The sequence below is a fragment of the Orbicella faveolata genome, unplaced genomic scaffold, assembly GCF_042242905.1.
Source record: "Orbicella faveolata isolate gen_17 unplaced genomic scaffold, um_ofav_v1 contig_46, whole genome shotgun sequence".
Taxonomy (NCBI): Eukaryota; Metazoa; Cnidaria; class Anthozoa; order Scleractinia; family Merulinidae; genus Orbicella; species Orbicella faveolata.
Genome location: NW_028301576.1, coordinates 32464916 through 32484648, shown reverse-complemented (window position 1 = coordinate 32484648; position 19733 = coordinate 32464916). Strand labels below are relative to the sequence as shown.

General features: G+C 48.2%; 3 protein-coding genes, 1 non-coding gene and 2 pseudogenes across 4 annotated transcripts; 5 read left to right on the top strand and 1 right to left on the bottom strand.

Annotated features, from left to right (window-relative positions):
• Positions 1-3040: 3040 nt before the first annotated feature.
• On the bottom strand, positions 3041-3112 carry Trnah-gug (transfer RNA histidin (anticodon GUG)). Its single transcript has one exon. It is a non-coding gene; the product is annotated as a tRNA-His (tRNA).
• A 2884-nt stretch (positions 3113-5996) lies between these two features.
• Positions 5997-7411, top strand: LOC149099794 (uncharacterized). Its single transcript, XM_089277014.1, has one exon. It carries the CDS (start codon positions 6464-6466, stop codon positions 7283-7285), a length of 822 nt encoding a protein of 273 aa, XP_089133140.1. The 5' UTR covers positions 5997-6463; the 3' UTR covers positions 7286-7411.
• Positions 7412-8719: 1308 nt separating this feature from the next.
• LOC149099793 (uncharacterized) lies at positions 8720-10304 on the top strand (annotated as a pseudogene).
• Positions 10305-12343: 2039 nt separating this feature from the next.
• Positions 12344-14508, top strand: LOC149099792 (uncharacterized protein F54H12.2-like). The gene has a single exon (XM_089277011.1). It carries the CDS (start codon positions 12429-12431, stop codon positions 13815-13817), a length of 1389 nt encoding a protein of 462 aa, XP_089133137.1. The 5' UTR covers positions 12344-12428; the 3' UTR covers positions 13818-14508.
• A 934-nt stretch (positions 14509-15442) lies between these two features.
• Positions 15443-16953, top strand: LOC149099791 (uncharacterized; annotated as a pseudogene).
• A 223-nt stretch (positions 16954-17176) lies between these two features.
• LOC149099790 (uncharacterized) lies at positions 17177-17986 on the top strand. The gene has a single exon (XM_089277019.1). It carries the CDS (start codon positions 17218-17220, stop codon positions 17713-17715), a length of 498 nt encoding a protein of 165 aa, XP_089133145.1. The 5' UTR covers positions 17177-17217; the 3' UTR covers positions 17716-17986.
• Positions 17987-19733: the final 1747 nt, after the last annotated feature.

Sequence of the window (19733 nt, the reverse complement as noted above, 5' to 3'; positions counted from 1 at the left end):
TAAAGAAAGCACACAAAGTCTCTGTGGAAAACTTCCGTGGAACAAAGGATTTTTAAATATTTGTAGACTACGAGTAATCCCTCTTTCGCTTAGTCCGTCGTGCGTGATGCGAAAGAAATTCGCGAGAAAAAAATGGCCCCGCGAAATCCTGGGGGCTAGGAGCGCGCGAAAGGAGGGACTACCTCCAAAGCCCAAGAGTTTGCCCTTTCACAGCCGAGTGATTTTTCGGTGTAGGATTTCTCATCTTGACGTCCTCGTATTATCGCCTGTTATCAATAGCCCCAGGAGATCTGAGTAAAATTGCTCTACTCTACTCTTCAAGTAGCCAGGTAAAAACATATGCCGTTCAGCGAAACTGCCAAAGAAGTTTTAAAAAGAAGATGGCGAAAGAGGCCTCTTGTAACGATTTTCGCTGCGTCTAAAAGTTATTGCGAAAATTTGAACAGAGTTTCAACCGAGAATTTATTTATATTATACACTATACATTATACATAGGAGATCATCCAACTGCGGTGAAATGTTTGCCGATAGCATCGGAAAATTTCAGGTGAATGTTCGGTTTCAAGTAAGAAGCCGGTTCAATCTTTCAAATGGACGGCAGAAAAAGGCCAAGCTCAGTGAATTTATAGTCGCTGACTTAGACGATGCTGTTGAGCGGCAAAATCACTAACACGCTCGCAGTCGAGTTGGAGGCAGAAAGCTTTGCCAAACAAAACACTGGATAAATTTAAATCTTTCCAAAGCCTGGTGGCAGATTTGCAAGAACATCAGGGCTTGCGAAGCTCGAATCCAACGCTTCGATTTGCTCTGGTACCGTTTCAATTTGCTCCGGTTCCAAAACATTCCTGCAAGACGTCACAGGTATCTCGAATGTTGACAACATGTTGTCAACGCTCCTAACATGAGCCAATAATATTTTTGCGTTGTGAGACCAACGCATAATTCAAACTCTTGGACTTAGGCGGTAGTCCCTCCGTTCGCGTGCTCTTCGCCTCCAGGATTTTGCGCTGCCATTTTTTTCTCACGGTTTTCTTTTGCGTCACGCACGACGGACTAAGCGAAAGAGGGACTACTCGTAGTCTAAAATATTTGGCAAAATACACGCCATGTTGCGGTTTTAAACCAAAAACAGAATTCCAGCAAAGGACCGATTCATCCAGAGTATTTACAACAGGCCAATTTGTCGACTACATGAAGTTGTGACCTTCATTAATTCAGTTTTTTGGACCTTCACCCATAAAACCTGTGAGATGCATGTAATGAGAAGAAATAAACCAAGGTAATTCAAAATTTCTCTATTTTCTTTGTTAAGTCTCGATTGATTTCTATGTTAATGAGTGTGCTGCAGACCATACTGTGCCCAATTTGTACAAAGAGATGTTTCTGTACAATAACCTTAAAAGCGCTATACTCGACATGTAATTTGACATGTGCTATTTTTATTATTTCTGTTCTTCATAGGGAGAGAAGGATGACAATAATAAATAATAAATTGCACAGCATATAATTAATGTCAACTGAATACTCTACTGAATATTGTCATCAAGATCATCATGTTTTCTATTCAACAGTAGCTTTAATGTTGTTGTTAATCTCCTAAAGCAGTGCATGACTATAGATTTTATGTGCCTCAAAATAATCTCAAAGTTTAGGAGATAAATGCCTTCCCGAATCAATACAAATTAATTGAGAAGGTAATTTTTCCTAAAAGAAATGTCATTCCACTGGCATTGAATACCATCATATTTTGAACTATGGTTTCATCTTCACTTTGTTATATGTCAAATAGTTTCTCTTTAGAATTTCATTTCCATTGTCTTGAAGTAAACTAGACCACCAATTCCTTGACTAAAATAACACTTGATGACTTCCACACTTGAGATGCATGAGCCAGTAATGTTTTTGTGCTGATTGAGATGTCCATTGTGTTCAAACTGTACTTCACATTCACTTGTTTTTGGTTACATGTATACTTTATCCATTATTTAGAAAGTGACACAATCTGGTGCAATGTCCCCAATCTGCAAGTTATAACAATCAGAAAAGAAATATTTAAGTTTTGCTATTTTGACAAGGAAGACTATTGAATTAACATATATCCAAGTTCACCATAAAAATCAAAAAGTTTACTTTTACAAATTACAATTTTGGCACTTTCAACAGCTAGTAAAGTACTTGTTCCCATAATTAATTACAACAAAAAATAACAATGCAAAAAACTATGAGTAGTCATATACGCTTATTTGGGCAGTAACCAATCAGGAGCCAGGGATGATACCACGTGACCACTATTTTCCCATACATTCTCTTAAATTTGTAAATCCAAGATGGCGATATTCGCGAAAACTGGCGCATGCGCAGATGGGACAACCTGAAATCGAGGTTGTGACGCGCATGTCCAAATAAGGCGATAGCCAATCCCTGAAATCGAGGTTGTCACGTGCATGAAATCGAGGTTCGTATGGGAATAAAAGGGTTTGCGGGAGTGAGTATTGTTGTTTTGAGCTAGGCGACTAGAAGATGTCTTCAGAGGAGAGCGAGACGAAGGTGAATAGTGTTTCTGAAGAGGAGAAGATAGAAGAACTTGCCGCGAGGGTGATGGATGCTGTTCATGACGGTATTCTTGGAAAGATAATGAAATGCGCCGTTTCTCACGCTATGGATGTCCTCCTGAGGAAAGAGGTGACAAAGCTGGCGGATGAGGTGATGAGGTTCAGAAGAATGCTGTCTGAGAAGATGTTTGCTGACCAGTCAGTCTCGTTTAAAGACCCTGTGTGTTTGGAGAAGTTGTCGGATGGATTTGAGGACGGATGGGAAGCGTGGAAGAGCAGTTGGGACAACAGAGACGAGTTGGCGTACCGTGCATTTGTCAAACAAATTGTAAAAACACCACCACCAGAATCAGAGGAGTGAAAAAAACATTTTTATTCATGCCTGTAACAAAAACTAATAAAGATCCTTTAAAGAGAGAATGTACATGGTTTGTTGCGTGATTTTTTCATCGTCTCTATAGGGAATAAAAAAGAAAAAAGAATTTTAATGCCCCGACCAGGAATCGAACCTGGGTCTTTGAGGCCACAACTCAACGTCTTAACCATTAGACCATCGAAGCGCTTACCTCTTTAGGACTTGGTTTTGGGGTTGTCATCGGGAGGCAGTCCGAAATTCACGGCTTTGCAATGAGGGCAGAGTCTTTCGGAGGGTTTCAACCGCTCAGTGTGGAGGGCTTTGCAGGTTCCGTGAAAGAATTGGTCGCAACAGGGTGTCAGGAAGTAGTCTCTGATACTGTGTTTGAAAGTGTATCCTTCCTTGCACCATGGACATTGAGGGTTAGGAAATCGAGACATGGAGTCTGAAAATGGAACAAAAAACAACTTTTTATTGGTCATTCCACTTATTACAGGGTGGGACATGTGCACGGTCCTATTGACCGGCGCCCTCTTTTTCTTCGGGATATCAATCAATAAACGATTTGACGTGATTGACACGTGACAGGGCCTGGGTGTAACCGTTTCCCAGGAAGACGGGTTCGTAACAGTTGGTTTCCCTAATGTAGTACAACCCGTAGATGGCCCCGCAACAGGTGGCGTAGACGCACCCTAGTCCCCATTCTTTTCTGAGTGGTCCCGTGATCGCGCGTACGAATTGGGTGTGGGTTCCATTTCTGTTTAGTTCTAGGATCGGTAGGCAGCAGGAGGGTCTCAGCTGTTTGCATACGTGGCAGTGAAGGGGTTGTTCCATGGCTAAAAATGAAGCAGTTGACGGTAAGTGTTTCGGACCCAGTCTATATGAATCACCAAATCATTGGTGTCGTCCTCATCAAGGACCCCCAACCTCTCTTCCAGCCCCAAAAGATCTAGTTGGTCCAGGGCCACCTCGATAAAACCTAAAAGTTGTTCTAGGTCCCTGTACAAAGGGGTCTCTTCTTCGTCCTTCATCCACTCTCTCACCCGCTTTTCCCAGGTAATCAACTCTATGTGACACTGCTCTAATACTTCCATACTCACTTGGTACCTTGAGGAGCCACACCAACGAGAGTATCCAGTCTTCTATAGGCGCTCATACAAGTTGAAAAATAACTCAGAGTGAAAAGTGAACGGTCCAACTCGCTTATTTTATACACACGGTATGATGGTGTCCAGTCTCCTACCATGAGTGGGTGTGGTAGGGGGATACCCCCTATCCCCTGGGTCTGAGGTAACACGTGACTTGGTCTCGATCTGTGATTGGTTGGACGGATCTTCATAAGGCGAATCCGCGCCGCCCCCGATCTTCACTCTGAGTTTTAAACTTGTATTGAGCGTCAATATGGCCTTGAGGGAGAGATACCTGCAGAACAATTTCAGACCGAGAAAGCCTGAAACTACGTATGAGGAAGCCATTGATCAAATGCAGGCACCCTGGACCCGATTTTATGAGGACATGAACTTTCCCATCCGGGATTTGTTGGTGGGCCGACGATGGCTGACGTAGCTCAAAGATTCCAGTCAGCTCGAGGTGATGCTTCACCAGATTTTATTTTTCATGGACGAGCAGAGGGAGAACTGGACCCGAAGTATGTACCAGTACCGTAGAATCGAGAAGTGTTTCGGGAGAACTTTATTCAACTCGATCCGTACTATATATAAGAACCTTGTATGGGACCTTAAGGTGAAGCCGCCCGTGGACCGTATTACGATCACTGACTGATGCTGTGTTACGGGTTTGAACCCTTTCAGTCCACTTGGACTAAGAGACAGAAGAAGACAGCGAGACGCTATGTCCTCACAATTGACTTTTATTATAGTACTTTCAACCATTGTGATCAAGTAACGATGCGAGCCATGATCGACGCGGAGGACAAATTACCCAACGTGTAAATAATGTGAAATAAAAATCAGAGTGTGTTTTTTACAAAAACTGTGTCTGTCTTTTTCTTAGTTTGGGTCCTGTCCATTGATCAGTATGGCTTCGGCGACTCCTCGTGGGTATTCGTCGATCCATTGAAAGAACTTGCAGGTACGCTTGGGACACTTGAGATAGAGCCTGTCTGGGTTGGACTGGGAGTGGGAGGTGGCTAAGACCAGGGACTTGCTGCATAGACATCGGAAACGAGCCGGGTCGATGTTCCTGTAGCAGGGGTGGGTCTGTTCTTCGACGCGTCTCAGGTAAGTGCCAACCTCTTTGACGCCGCAGGTCACATAACACTTGGTGTAGAATCTGGAAGAGGGGCATCGGTAATACTCCCAGGTACCACCGTCTGGGGTTCGCACGCTTCCGTATGTCAGGGGTACCATGCAACGTGGGCAGATGGAATCTTGGGGTTTCAGTTGGTTCAGGAACTGATCGGGGTCGAATTCCTCCAACACTTGGACTTCGGTGAATTCTCCTCGGTCATCCACTTCAGGTGATACTTCTACGAGGTCGTCTTTCTTGAATTTGTCGAGTCCCATGGCTTCCAGGACTTGCATGGTTCGAGGAGGTGAGTCTCTGATCACGGTCATGCATCCGCCTTGAATGGCAGGTAGCTTTGAGTCTGTGAAGATAGAGAACGAGTTAGTATCCCAACAAGGTGTTTTCACGTTGCATGCTTTCTAGGATGTGGGTGGTTTTTCGCACGTTTCTGGGGGTCAGTCTTTGCCTTCGCTTGTCATGGTTACTTTTCATTTGGCATTTACATTCTTGACGTTGGATCGAAAAGGCGCTCCAGGGTCGCGAGAAGCCTTTGAGGGGGACGGTGGTCCAACTGACCGAGTCCGGGGTGATCTCTTTGAAGAGGACGCGTTCGTTGAAACGTAGTCTGGCACGAGGTTTTTTGAATAACCATCTATCTAAGGTGGATTGTAGTTTACCTTCTCCTTCCACTCTCTTGGGTAAGAGCAGTTTCTTACGCGCCTCCTTTTTTCTTTTTTTACTGTCGGGTTCGCCGTGTGAATCCATGACGACTGCTGAGAAAAGTGACTCGTGATGGAATGCGTGGTTCGACTTTATGGACGTTTTTGACGACCAATCGGCGACGTGTGGTGTGATGGGATCATGTGACGGTCTTCGTTCCGATTGGCGGATCTGAAAAAGGGCGCGTGATCCAGGAAAGTACGGAGTGAAAAGTGGATCCACAGTGCGGGTATAAAAGGAGCCCGTTGGACGCAGCGAATCATTCTCGACTTGCTGTTGACGCGGTGATGACCTGTAGGATTTTGGATGAGAGAGACGTGCAAGAGATCCTTGAAGATCTTAGACAACAGTTGAATCGAGCTTCTGACGTTTTGGATACAATCGAAAAAGAAGGCGAAAGACCGTTACACGGGAAGATAATTGAATTGGAGTTACGTCTTGTCTCTCCTTTGTACTATAGGCTCCAGAGGCACTTGATTGACTGGGGTGTGCGTAGTTGCTATCCTCATTTGTCGGACTTGCAGATCATGAAGCGAGCGGATCGAGAAGGAAAGAAGTTTAACGAGTTTGTCTGAGGGCGGGTTTCAAGATGACTTACTATAGCAACTCGAACCAGATTCGGGACCTCGTGGAGCAGATCGTGGATCAGAAGGTACACACTTTAAGAGATCTCGATGCCATTCCGGAGGCGAAAGTGGACATGTACATTTTTGACAATCTCTTCGAACCGTTAGGTCAAATACCCGATAGTCTGTGGTCTTTTGAGCTCTTGATGAGACGTCGTCCTGACTGGGGTGGTACGATTTTGGAGATGATGAAGAAGAACGAACACGTGTTTTTGTTCTGTGGTGAGTGGTGTCGCGTGATGTATAGAAGTGGTAGCGGTCAATTCAAATTCATTCATTGTCGGGATCCCACCCTGGACGCCGAGCGTGCCTGTTTTATCGCCACGAATAACCTCACGTACATGATGAGCGATGTCATCCGTGATCTGTTTGAACCCTTGCGGTTCGCTCGCGACCTGTCAGGACGGGTGAGGGAGTCGGACCAGAGTCCCAAGGTGGAGGAGATACTGACGTTCAACAGGTGCGCTCACAAGGAAACGTGTCTGAAATTGGAAGAGTTGATCTACGATATCATGCGTCAGCGTGATCTGTGGAAGGATCGGTTTTTCTTCCGTGCCCTTGAAGCGGAGGAGGATGACCTGTGTGGTGAGTGTAGAGAGAGTATGCGTCAAGCATTCTATGTGAAGGGGGACGAGGAGGAAGCCCTGAAGTGGAGACCCGGTAAATGTGATTGGAGAAATTGTAAATATTATGCCATGGATACCTATGAGGAAGACTGTGATAATGAGTACGGGCAGGCTTGTAAGGACACGGACTATGCTCAATACTTTTCAGATTCAGACTAAGTCTTTTTTCGCCTTCTTTTTCGTGTTATCCAATCAGAGTCGATTTTTACGTAAGAACCAATCAGGCACGACGTTTTTGTACATATAAGAAAGTGTGAATAAAAATTGGGTTCAAATCATTATGTCTCATGCTTTGAGTTGGTTGATCTCGAGAATGTGTACGACCATAGCCGATCGATGGTGTTGGACGACCTTGTGTTCCAAGTGCACTAGTGTCTACGAGCGATACGGTAAGGGTGAACCCATCCCCTACAATTTCAGCGATTCGCCCTTGGAGGTGTTTGACTATACCGACGTCGAACCCAACGTGATGCGTTTTGTGGTTTATATCTTGTGGTTGAAACGGCAACCCGATTCATTTAAGAAGTATCTCGAGGTACGGGAGCAACGTTTCGAGTTGTGGAGACAGTGCGTCTACAAACTTTATCGACAATGAAGAAAGGTCAAAAGAAGAAGCAAAAGCCGCTTTCGACCGGGACGTTACTGGGACGGTATCGGGATCCTTCCAGACCCGGTAGTCTGGGCGGTCTGACGCGATTCGCCCAGGCCAATAAGATCTCGGTACAACGTGCTCGCGAGGTCCTGCAACGGGATTTGGGGTACACGTTGCACAAACCCAGACGTCGTCGGTTTCCCACGGTCCCGGTGGTGGTGTTCGGCATCGACGAGCAGTGGACGGCTGACCTGATCGAGGTGATCAATATTTCGAGGTACAATAAAGGGTATCGTTATCTCTTGACAGTGGTGGACGTGTTTTCCAAGCACGCCTGGGTCCAGCCCTTGAAGAGCAAGACGGGTAAAGCGGTGACGGAAGCCATGTCTAAGATCTTGAAAGGAGGTAGAAAACCCATCAATCTCCAGACGGACGACGGGAAGGAATTCTACAACAAGACGTTTCAGGATTTGATGAAGCAGAAAGGCATTCATCATTTTTCGACGCACGGGGATACAAAATCCAGTGTGGTGGAACGGTTCAATCGGACCCTGAAAGAACGTATGTACCGGTACTTCACCGTGAAGAATACGATGACGTATGTACCCGTGTTACAAGATCTGGTCCGAGGGTACAATCGATCGTATCATCGCAGTATCAAGATGGCTCCCGATCAAGTGACTTTAGCCAATAGCAAGGACGTGTGGGAGACTCTTTACGGAAAAAAGAAAAAAGGGAAATTGAAGAAACCGCAACTCAAAGTCGGGGATCGTGTGAGACTGAACAAGAAGTTCCGTCAATTCAAGAAAGGGTATTTACCCGGTTGGACCGAAGAGGTGTTTGTGATACGCCGAGTGCGTCCTGGGAAGGTCACCACGTACAAGGTGGAAGAATGGGACGGTACGGCGGTCGATGGTACGTTTTACGCGCAAGATTTGCAAAAGGTGGACGTGAAAGACGACGATCTGTTCCGCATCGACAAGATCGTCAAACGAAAAGGGGATAAAGTCTTGGTGCGTTGGAAAGGTTGGCCAGTCAAGTACGACAGTTGGGTGGATAAAAAAGGCTTGTACGTGACCCAAAAGCCCAAGACGAAAAAATGAAAGACTTTTACGTGCAGTTGATGAGCAATGCCAGCACGAGCGAGTTCACGGACAACAAGGCCCACAGTTTCAAGAACCGTCTGCCGTATCCGCTCCTGTTTGAATCCGACAAGGAATGGAAAGTGGGATTGGCGAGCGTGTCTTACCCGATTCCTCCGTCACGACCGCATCAAGTACCAGTCCCTCAAGCGCACGACTTTGACGACGACGACTACGTGTTTGGCCTGGACTGGACCATTGAAACGTTCAGGTTGCTAGACGACGGGATTACGTGGCGTCCTTATCGATACCCCGTCACATTTTACGTCAGCGGAAAGGAACTGAACCGTGACCGACACAAAGTGACGAGTGGCAGATCTCTCATGCAATACCTCATCAATCGTTTTCACGAACGCCTGTATCATTACATGGATCATGAGGGTGAAAGTCTACGAGCACCGAACGGGAAAAAATACTACCCCGTGTTCCGATGGGAGGGGAACGATTTGATTATCGATAACACCGACACGTTCCTCGCCGAGTCCGGAGACAGAAAACATCCCAGAGTGTATTTTGGTACTAAACTGGTCAAGAAGTTGGGTTTGATTCGCGAGGAATCGTATTACTCCGTTCACTTGAACGTGAATATGATCAAGATCTTTCCCAACGACAAAGTCCCGTCTGATTTCAAGAAAGACGACCAACCATGACAGCAATCGATCTCGTGAATTTTGGAATTTGGACAGCCACGGGACGTTACAGCTCAGTCCCTATTGCAACTGGCACTTCAGTTACTTGGATGAGGAATACGCCAAGACCTACAATCGTGGAGTCGTCGTTCATCCGGACCTCCCTCCGCCTCGCAGTCCCATGTACCTGTATTCGAATGTGGGTCGTAGCACCATCACGGGGAATCGAGTCACGGATCTCTTGAGAGAAGTCCCCCACGACTCGCTCAAGACGACGTATGAACCGACTCAGATTCAATATAAACCCGTGCGCAGCAACGTCTTGGATATAGTGGAGGTGCAATTGGCCGAGAACGACGGAAGACTGGTGGACTTTACCTCGGGCGTGACCTCGGTGACATTGCACTTCAAGTATGAATGAGTCTGTCGACGACTTTTACGTGCAACTGATGAGCAATGCCAGCACGAGCGAGTTCCCGTACAACAAGGCCCACAGTTTCAAGAACCGTCTGCCGAACCCGTTGCAGTTGAGAGAGTCGGGATGGAAAGTGGGTATCAGCGACCTCTCGTTTCCGTCCGCGACGCGTAAGATGGACTTGAAAGATTCTCTTCTGTTTGAAATCTGGTGGATCGACATGGTGAACGCCTCCATAAACCTATACAGTCGGGTCTCTTCAGCGACGCGAGAGGGCGATTTGGAGTTCACGCCGAGGACCGGTACCGAGTTGATGAACGCGATACGAGATCGATACATGCGTAGGATGAGAGATCGAACGGATGCCGACGTGACGATGTACAAGAAAAAGAGTAAACCCGACGATCCCACCAAATTGCTGTACACGGTCATGCATCGGCCCGAGCATGGAGAATGCATCCTGGACAATTCGAGAACGTGCCTCAGCCTCCTGATCAACGGTAAACGCGTCTACCCGCAAATGAACATCGGCATCGAATTGGCCAAGAAGATGAAATGGGTCAAAATGGGAACCTTGCCAAACGGTTGACCGGGTTACGTCTTGGGACCTCACTTGAGGAAAGAATTTCCCAAGGAAGTCGTACCCACGGCCACGGACTTGATCATAGCTCAGAATGACGGGGACGAGACATTTTACAAGATTGACCCCGACACCTTACATTTGAGTTGTTTCATCAATTGGGTGTTCACGGATTTGGATCGCAGTTACGAAGAGGCGTGCGGTCACGAGCGTCGTTCCTTGTTCCTGTATTCGAATGTGGGACAGTATGGTGACGGGGAATCAAGTCACGGACCTGTTGAAACAGGTTCGTTACGATCCTGACGTGATCGACCTTCAACCGAGACACATCCTATATCTACCGGTGCGCACGACCTTTTTGGACATTGTAGAGACGCAGGTATCTGAGAACGACGGACGACTGGTGGACTTTGCGTCGGGCGTGACCACGATCACGTTGCATTTCAAGAAAGGATGAGTGATTTTTACGTCAGCTTACCCAGTCACAGCAGTAAGAGCGAGTTCCCGGACAACAAGTCGAACCATTTCAAGATCAGGTTACCACACTCCTTACGCCTGAATGGAGACGGAGGATGGAGAGTGGGAATGAGTAGCATCTCTCTACCTGACGCGAGAGTGACGATCTCATCCCTGTCGAATGAAGAAGGTGAAGCTAAGGTTGTATTGGCTTTCACATTATGGCGACGAGTTGATCAACCTACTTCGAACATCTATATGGTGGGAAGAGCCTCATTCGACACTGAAGACCTCAAGGAGGTATTTTACAACGTGAGTGGTGTTGGATTCATGAAATCCATGATCGCTTATTTCGAGCGACAACGCATCTACGCGAATAATGGTCCTAAATTGGGATCCCAATACTTCAACAGTGATGGTAAAAGAACCTACGTCAAGTTCAAGTGGGAAGGCGAAGACCTTGTTACAGACAATAATGACATCTTAAGACCCTACAGTGACCAGCCGGCTTTGTGGTTCAACGTCGCTTTGGCTGAGAAATTGGGATGGATCAAGAAGGATGGAGATAGTTACAGTCTGGGACCTAACTTACAGATTGAATTTTTTGAAGATAAAATTCCTGATATTGGCGTCGTGTCTGACTTACATGACGATGATGGCTTTCCTGTGTTTTGGTCTGTCTCATTACCTATTAAGGGTCAAAAATATTTGAAACTCAGCATCTATTGCAATTGGCGTTTTCTGAACCTGAACAAGGCTTTCGAGGTCTTGGTGGGAAGCAGTTCGCGTTCCTTGTTCGTCTACTCGGACGTGGCTAGAAGTGGCGTGGTGGGAAATCAAGTCACGGATTTACTGAGAGAGGTCAACTTCATTCAAAGAGGTGCGGGTGTTCAGTATTTCGAGCCTTACCACATTCAATATATTCCCGTGCGCAAAGACGTCATCGACATAATAGAGGTGCAAGTGGCTGAGACAACTGGAGAACTGACGACCTTTGGACCTGGCAATACGATCGTGACGTTACACTTTAAGAAAGAATGATTGGTGGAACGTTGGTACGATTTCATCCCGATAAAATGTGGCAATCCGGAGACGGATTCGGCATGGCTTGGAGAGGTGTCAAGAAACAAGGTCCCGGCATTCTCCGAGACTTTATCACCGAGACGGCCACGGAGGGTCTGAAAGGTTTAAATTCGGGCGGCAAGGGAGGAAAGCCCAATTGGAGTGGAGGTCTCGCCGGGGTCAAGAGAGGAGCGACACGAGCCGTGAAACGTAAAGCGACGCAAGAGATCAAACGGGCGTTGGCGAAAAGAGTGAGAAAAGACCTCTTTGGAGTATGAATCCCATTTACTCGAGGCGCGTGAGACTTATTCCGATACGATGAACGTATAAAGGCGGATCGATCTTCCCTTCCCGATCAAAACGCCCGAACTATCGTTGGGTGCAGTCGGCCCTGAGAAGGAGACGAAGACGACGATGACGTAGACGATGACGGACCTCGTGGCTCATGCCCGTTCGGCGGGGGTTCGTAACCCTCGTCTGAACATGTTCAGTACCCCTCCCACGGATGTCAGCATGTCGTCTCGACGGTTGGTGAGAATTAACCCATTCAATACAGGGATCAATCCAGTGACCTTCCAAGTCGATCCTCAAGAAGACTTTATCGACTTGAACGAGAGTTTCTTTGAAGTGGAATTGACCGTCAAGAAAAGTAACAACACGAATCTGTTGACAGCGGATGTCCTGGGACTCGCCAATAATCTGGCCCACACCCTCTTCAAACAGATCAATGTGAGATTAAATGGGACTCTCATCAGCCCCCAGACGGATACTTACCACCTCAAAGCCTACATCGAGACCCTGTTGAACCACGACCGAGACGACGGTGAATCGATCCTAACACCCAGCGGATGGTACAACTGTCTCGGTGTACCCGACGACGGAGATGGCGATGAATTGACAGCCAATGCATTGGATTTTGGTACTCCTCATGCTGAATATACTGCTTTAACCCAAGATCTCAAGAATTTGGTCCAGGGACGATCCCAGTTTCTGGACGGAGAAGCCGTGACTTTGAGGTTCAAACCTTTCCTGGAAGTGTTTCATCTCAGCAAATTACTGTTACCTGGCGTGCAGATCCAGATCGACATGTACTTCAATACCCCAGCCCTGTGGACCATCCGATGGGACGGTGCTAGTACTCTGAGACTGACTGAAGCCGACGTGAAAGTGAGATTGTTCCTGTCTCAAGTGAGAGTGACTCCCTCGGTGTACCGAGAGATCATGACCAGCCTGAAAGGAGGAAGAGTGGCCACTTACCCCACGGTGAGAGGTGAAATTCGCACTTACTCGCATCCCAACGACAATCGTCATTTTGAGTGCAGCAATCCTTTCCACAGTAAACTACCTAATAGACTAGTGGTGTTGTTGTTGAAACAAGCGGCCTTCAACGGAACCATCACCGAGAGTCCGTTCAATTTTGGAAAATTCAATCTGGCTTCCATCAAACAATTGGTGAGAGGTGAAGAGTACCCCTACGAGACCTTGGAGCTCGATCACGATGGGGACAGTAAAGATCAGAGAGGTTACTACAGATTCCTCCAAGCCTCAGGAGCGTTGTGCAGGGGAAAAGGAAACATGGTCCGGAAAGTGGACTGGGGGGACGGCAAGAGATGCAACATGTTTGTATTTGACAACACGGCCAATGGATGTTTGGACAGTCCAGTGTTGAATCCCAAGCAAGAAGGTGAACTGCGTCTGGTGATCGATTTCGGAGCCAATCCGGGAGAAAACCTGACCATCTTGTTGTACGGCGAATTCGAGAATTTGTTGGAGATCAACGAGAACCGAGTCGTCATCTACGACGTGTACCAATGAGAAGAAAAAATGGAGAAAGTAGCCTTGAATAATATACAATTGGATCATTTGGCACGGACGAATCCGTCCCTATGCTGTCTTTTACGGCACGGTCCCTTGCGATTGGCTTCCCAGGACAGTCCCTCAAGAAGGACCGACCGCTTACATCGTGAACACGGACCCTCACGATAAACCGGGCGTGCATTGGATCGCTTTGTGGGCCGACAAGAACAAGTGCGAGATCCTGGACAGTTACGGTCTACCGTTGGACGCGTACGGAACCGCCGAACCGATCCAAGAATGGTTGGATCGTCATTTCAAGTACCAGATTCACAACGGCAGGAGTCTGCAGTCCCTGTTCAGCCAGAGTTGCGGCGGTTACGCCCTGATGTTCCTGATCGACCGAGCCGAAGGTCGGGACATGAACGAGTTCTTGAATCGTTTTAAGAAAAACGAGTTTGTGGAGAACGATCGTAAAGTAGGCCACATGGTAGAACGTTTGATCGTGGACGAGTTGGCCTGGCGCAAGATTTGTAAAACCCCGTGTCACCAGGACACGTGCGGTTCCTCCCGAGGAGTGCGTCATTTGTTATAAAGTAAGCTGTTCGAAATAAAAGAGGTTCATTTTTGAAAAAGAGGTTGTGTGGTAGTCATGGCTCTTCAGTTTCAAGGGCATAGACATTTGGACGACGTGATAGCCAGGTTAGAAAAACGCTATGGAAAAGCGGGTGGAAAGACGCCTCAACCCAGTGAGGCTCATTTCAAGAAAAACCAACCGCCGAAACGACAACTCAATCTGAAAATACTTCAACCGGCCAGAAGACAAGTGTCTTTTCAACCGCCGTCTGTCCTTGACACCGGTGCATTACCAGCGACGGTGACCACGCGTAGGAAACGCAAGAGAGCGCCCACCATGCCGGGGCTTTCCGAGAAAGAAGATAGGAAAAGAAGAATGAAAAAGAGGCATTGGTACGAAGACAAGTTCGGAGATTTGAGAAAATTCGCCAAGAAAAAACCTCGAAAAAAGAGATCGGCACCTGCCAAGAAAAAAGGACGTCCCAAGAGAGCCGCTGCCAAGAGAGCCATGGCCAAGATCAGGAGTCGGGCCAAGAAAAAACCCATCTGTTTCAATCGTAAGGTCACCCTATTGGGTCTGTTGAAACGCATCCCGGCCGTCAAGACCGCATTGGCCAAGTTGTTCGGATAAAAACGGAGCATCTCGAGACCATGGACCATTTCAAGATCATGGAACGACGCAAAGCGTTTCAATTTCACACTCCTTCGAGTTTGTTGATAGCGGGTCCGTCGGGGTGCGGCAAGACGGTGTTCACCACCAAACTGCTCTTGGAGAACGGAGACTTGTTCCAACAGACACCCAAGAGTATTCATTACTGCTACGGATCGTGGCAAGAGGGTTTCCAAAAGCTCAAGAAGGGTGGGGTCAAGTTTTACGAAGGCATCCCCGAAAGCGAACAGTTACCCCGATGGTTTCCCGGAGGGGTTGTGTTGGTCCTGGACGATCTGATGGACGAGGGGGGTAACGACAAGCACGTGTTGGATCTCTTCACCAAACATGCGCATCATCGGAACATCACGGTGATTTACCTGTGTCAGGATCTATTCCCCAACGGAAAATTCGCCAAGACCATTTCCCGCAACACTCATTACATCGCGGCCTTCAAGAACCCTCGGGATCAGTTGGGGATACGAAATTTACTTCTGCAATCGTTTCCCACGCAATGGCAAGAGGTGTTGGACACGTTTCGCAAGGTCACCGATCGACCTTACGGTTACATGCTATTGGATCTTCATCCAGCCAGTCAGGACGATCAACGTGTCCTCAGCCATGTGTTAAAAGACGAAGGATTCGTCCGATGCCATCAGTTTGCAACCCCGTCATGTTGAGGAGCGAAGTCGAGTGGTTTCCGCTGTTCATCATCCTATGCAAGACCAGACTCAAATACTGCAGGAATCCCCACGAGCTGGACTACGAACCGATGAGACAGGTCACAGAATGCGAGAGTTCCCGTCATGTACGGTCCATCATAAACGCATATAACGGTGAAGGTTTCGATTATTTGGTTCATAAACAACGAGAACTCGCCGAGAAGAAGATAGAAAGGGAAAGGTACATGGATAAAAATGAGCTCTTATGGTAGTGACGATTTCAACTTCTCGGCTCTGGAAGATTACTCGCCTTGGGGGACACCGGCTCGGACGAGTACTCCGATTCCGCCTGCCGCGGGTGTGGGTGCGAGTCTGAACACTCCTCCTTCACCGCGATCGTCACTGGCGACACCGCCCCTGCCCAATGTCTCGCCCGTCGGAGTGGGCACCGCTGGCTCGGGTGCACCGCAGACCAACGTCACGGTGGGTGTCGGCAGTGCTGGATCTGTGTCGCACGCCAATGTCACGGCAGGTGTCGGGGCACCCAGGATAACAATGTCCACACCTTTGGCACGAGCCGTTCGAGGAGGGAAACGACCGAGACGCGTCCCACGTCAAAATACACCGACGTCCTCCAGTGATTCCGGAAGCCGCAGACGAAGTAGCGCTAGTGGTAGCGGTGGAAGAGGCAGAGGCAGAGGCGGAGGCGGAGGTGGAGGTGGAGGTGGAGGAGGCGGAAGTGGTAGTGACTCCACACCGCCTTCGTCGATTCGATCGGGTCGCGGAGGAAGAAGAAGAAGGAGGCGAGGAGACCGTGTTCTCGACCAAGCCCAGATGCAACAACAATTGGAAGAGATTTTGCGCCAACAACAACAGACGGCCGCGGGTCGACGAATCGCAGGCATCACGACCACCAACACGATCACGACTACCTATAAAAACGGACAACGTCCTACCGTCACGCAATTCGACCAGTGTGCGTAACTGAGAACAACAACCATGAGAAGACGCCGTCGTCGACCGAAAAGGAGAAAGCAATGGGGCGGTGCTCTTGCGAATGCCCTGTCTGCGATGTTACCCATTGGTAAGGGGGCCGCCTTGGGATTGGCCAAAGCGTTGGGTTACCGCGCCGTGAAAACAGGCATCCGAGCTGGAACCGCCGCTACCATTGGTGGTGTGGGAGTGGGCGTGGGTCGCGGGATCCGAAGACTTGTGAGACTTAAGAAAAGACGACCCCCTCGTCGATGAAAAACCATTCAAATCAAGATGTTGAGGAGTGAAGTCGAGTGGTTCCCCTACTTTTTGCATCTATGCCGATGCTCTCGCTCTTACTGGGATGCGACCAGCATGGATCACGAAGACATGAAACGTATCGCGGACGAGTGCGATAGTTACCAACAAGTCCAGGACATCCTGAACCAATTCGTAGAAACCGCCTTCAAGGACGAGATCTGGGAATACAAGCAACAAGCTAAAAGGATCGAGCGTCCCGACAGAAAGTCAGACTACGTTTGGCACTGGTTAGAGAAGAGTCATGAGTACTTCGGTCTGTTTATTGGATGAACCTTTCAACACCGTGGTGGATTTGGATTCCCTGAAACGTTTGGACGTCTTGTACGCTTTCTACCACAAGTATTGGTGGTGTCGAAGGCAGATGTTCGGTTACTACAAATTGTGCAACGCCATTCTCAACGGACTGGCCTTACTGACGGTGGCCGTGAGTATCGTCTTGGGATCCGTGTGGAAAGATGGGTACACGGTGGTAGGATTGACGGCTTTTGCCACCTTACTGAAAGGATGGAACGATTTCAAGAAGTATTCGTTCAAGATGGACATGGCCCAATTCGCTTACACGACGTACGAAAAGACGTTGACTGAACTGAGGAACTACGCTTTGGGTGGCGTGGAGGAATTGGATGGGTTTTTGACCAAGATGCAAACGTTGGACGACGTGGTGACGGATTTTACATCTCCCACGTACGACCGATACCTTCGAGACTACGCCAAACGATTTCGTCACGTGCCGCTATAAAAAATGACATCGCGGCCAACCTCTTCATTCAGAACCAACATGCCCAAGAGGTCAAGGAGAAAGAAAACGTCTTTGAAAAGACGTAAAACCACTAAAAGAAGACGGTACCAAAGGGGAGAAGGGATCGGCACTGTGGTGGCGGGTTTACCCAAGGCGGCTTGGGGTATCACCCAAGGCATCGGAAGCCTGAGAGCCAAACAAGAAGCTAAACATACCAAAAGGATGTTGGAACGGATGAGACGAGGCGAAAAGTGGGATAGCGGTGGCGAATCGTTCCGATGCTCCATCATGTGAAATAAAAGGACGAGACTAGCCGTCGTACACCTCACTCGTCACCATGCGAGCACGGAGGAGGAGAAAGAGGAAACAAAGAGGTGGAGGCATATCTCCGTCGGAAGCCGCAATTCTGAAAAGAAGGTTTAAACAACTAGCCAAAGGTTACAAAAAATACCAAAGAGAAAAACGACAATTTTCCAGAGATATCGTTCCATCACTTGGCATATGGGGTGCTGTCTACAAGAGAGTGGCAAGTAAAAGGCGATAAAAGGAGTACGCCAATCCACTCGTGCACATAAGGCCAGGATGAAGCGGTTACGACGACAACGTCCTTTCCTGACGCGCGTCCTGAAAGAAGCCAATCGGAACAAACGTCAACGGATGTTACAAATCGCCGACAAAGATCAGATCAACGCCATCAGCGAGATGGTTCTCAATTTGCTGAAAAAGAGGATCCCCATCAACGCAACGACTTATGGGAAACTGAAAAGACATAAAAGGGTTCTGCGCGAAGTGGGTAGATGCAAAAACTCTCTCAAGCGTCGAAGAGAACATCTCCTCACCCAAAACGGAGCGGGGTTCTGGAGCGGTTTGCACGGTTGTTTCAAAGCATGTTGTGTACGGTGAAAGGACGCAGTGAGGACGGTTACCCGCTGGAGGGGATCGACGTCATACCCAATTTCCCACCGAGAGAAGACGAGTCCAACAATACCATTCCTAAACTCGTGCAGTTGTTGCAAGACGCCAATCGTCGCGAAGCCCGATGGAAAGACTCGTACGAGTTCTTGAACAAGAGGTACCACGACCTGTATCAAGAATACATGGCTTTAAAGTTCAGTGACTTCTGCCAAACTTGTCAAACGAAACGAGATACCACGCCGCCCGGTGGGTGCATCGAGTTGTGCAGGGAGTGCGGTAAAGGCAAGCGAACCGTTCGAAGTCTCGAACTCGAGTTGGAAAAGAAAGACGAATCCATACGGTACTGGCAAGACTGTTACGAGACGGCCTTGAGAGAATTGTCCGAGTTTCCTGACACGACCTTGAGTCAGAAGGTATGAACGAAGTCATGATGGTGCCCGTTCAAGAATTCAATCGTCTGCAAGATTATTACAAGGGTAAGATCAGCCAGAATGCCTTGTTGAACAAAGCCGGACGTCTGGCCGCCGAAGAACATCTCATCCTGAACGACAAACGCATCCCCGACAGCATGGCCGTCAAGATGACCAAACCCATCGCCTCCGAGGAAGGGAAACTGGTGAAACGTATACGGACGGGTAAAAGCGGTCCCATCTCGTACCAGGGAACGACAGAACCCGAAGGCATGGTCGACGCACCCGTCGAAACTCTGTTGAAACAGATCCTCAAGGGAGTCAACCAACCAGCCGCAGCCCCCGTGATCATCCCGCCACAACCCCTTTCTACGACAGGACTGAAAAAGGAGCTGAAAACCCCCATACCCTCCACGTCAGGTTTTAAAAAGGAGAAGAAAACCCCCAAACCCTTCAGTCCATTCGAACAGGTCACGCTAGGTAAAACTCCCCTATCGTCCAAGAAAAAAGCACCCATCTCCGATAGAGCCAGACGTGTACTGAAATCACTCGGTATCGACTACGACGACGGTGGTTACAGTCCCAAAGGCAAGTCAAAGAAGTACAAGAAGGCCAAACCGTCAGCCGCAGAAAAGTTACAAGCAGGGTGGGAAGATTTCGAAGACCCCTGGAGAAGGGGACTAGACTATGACT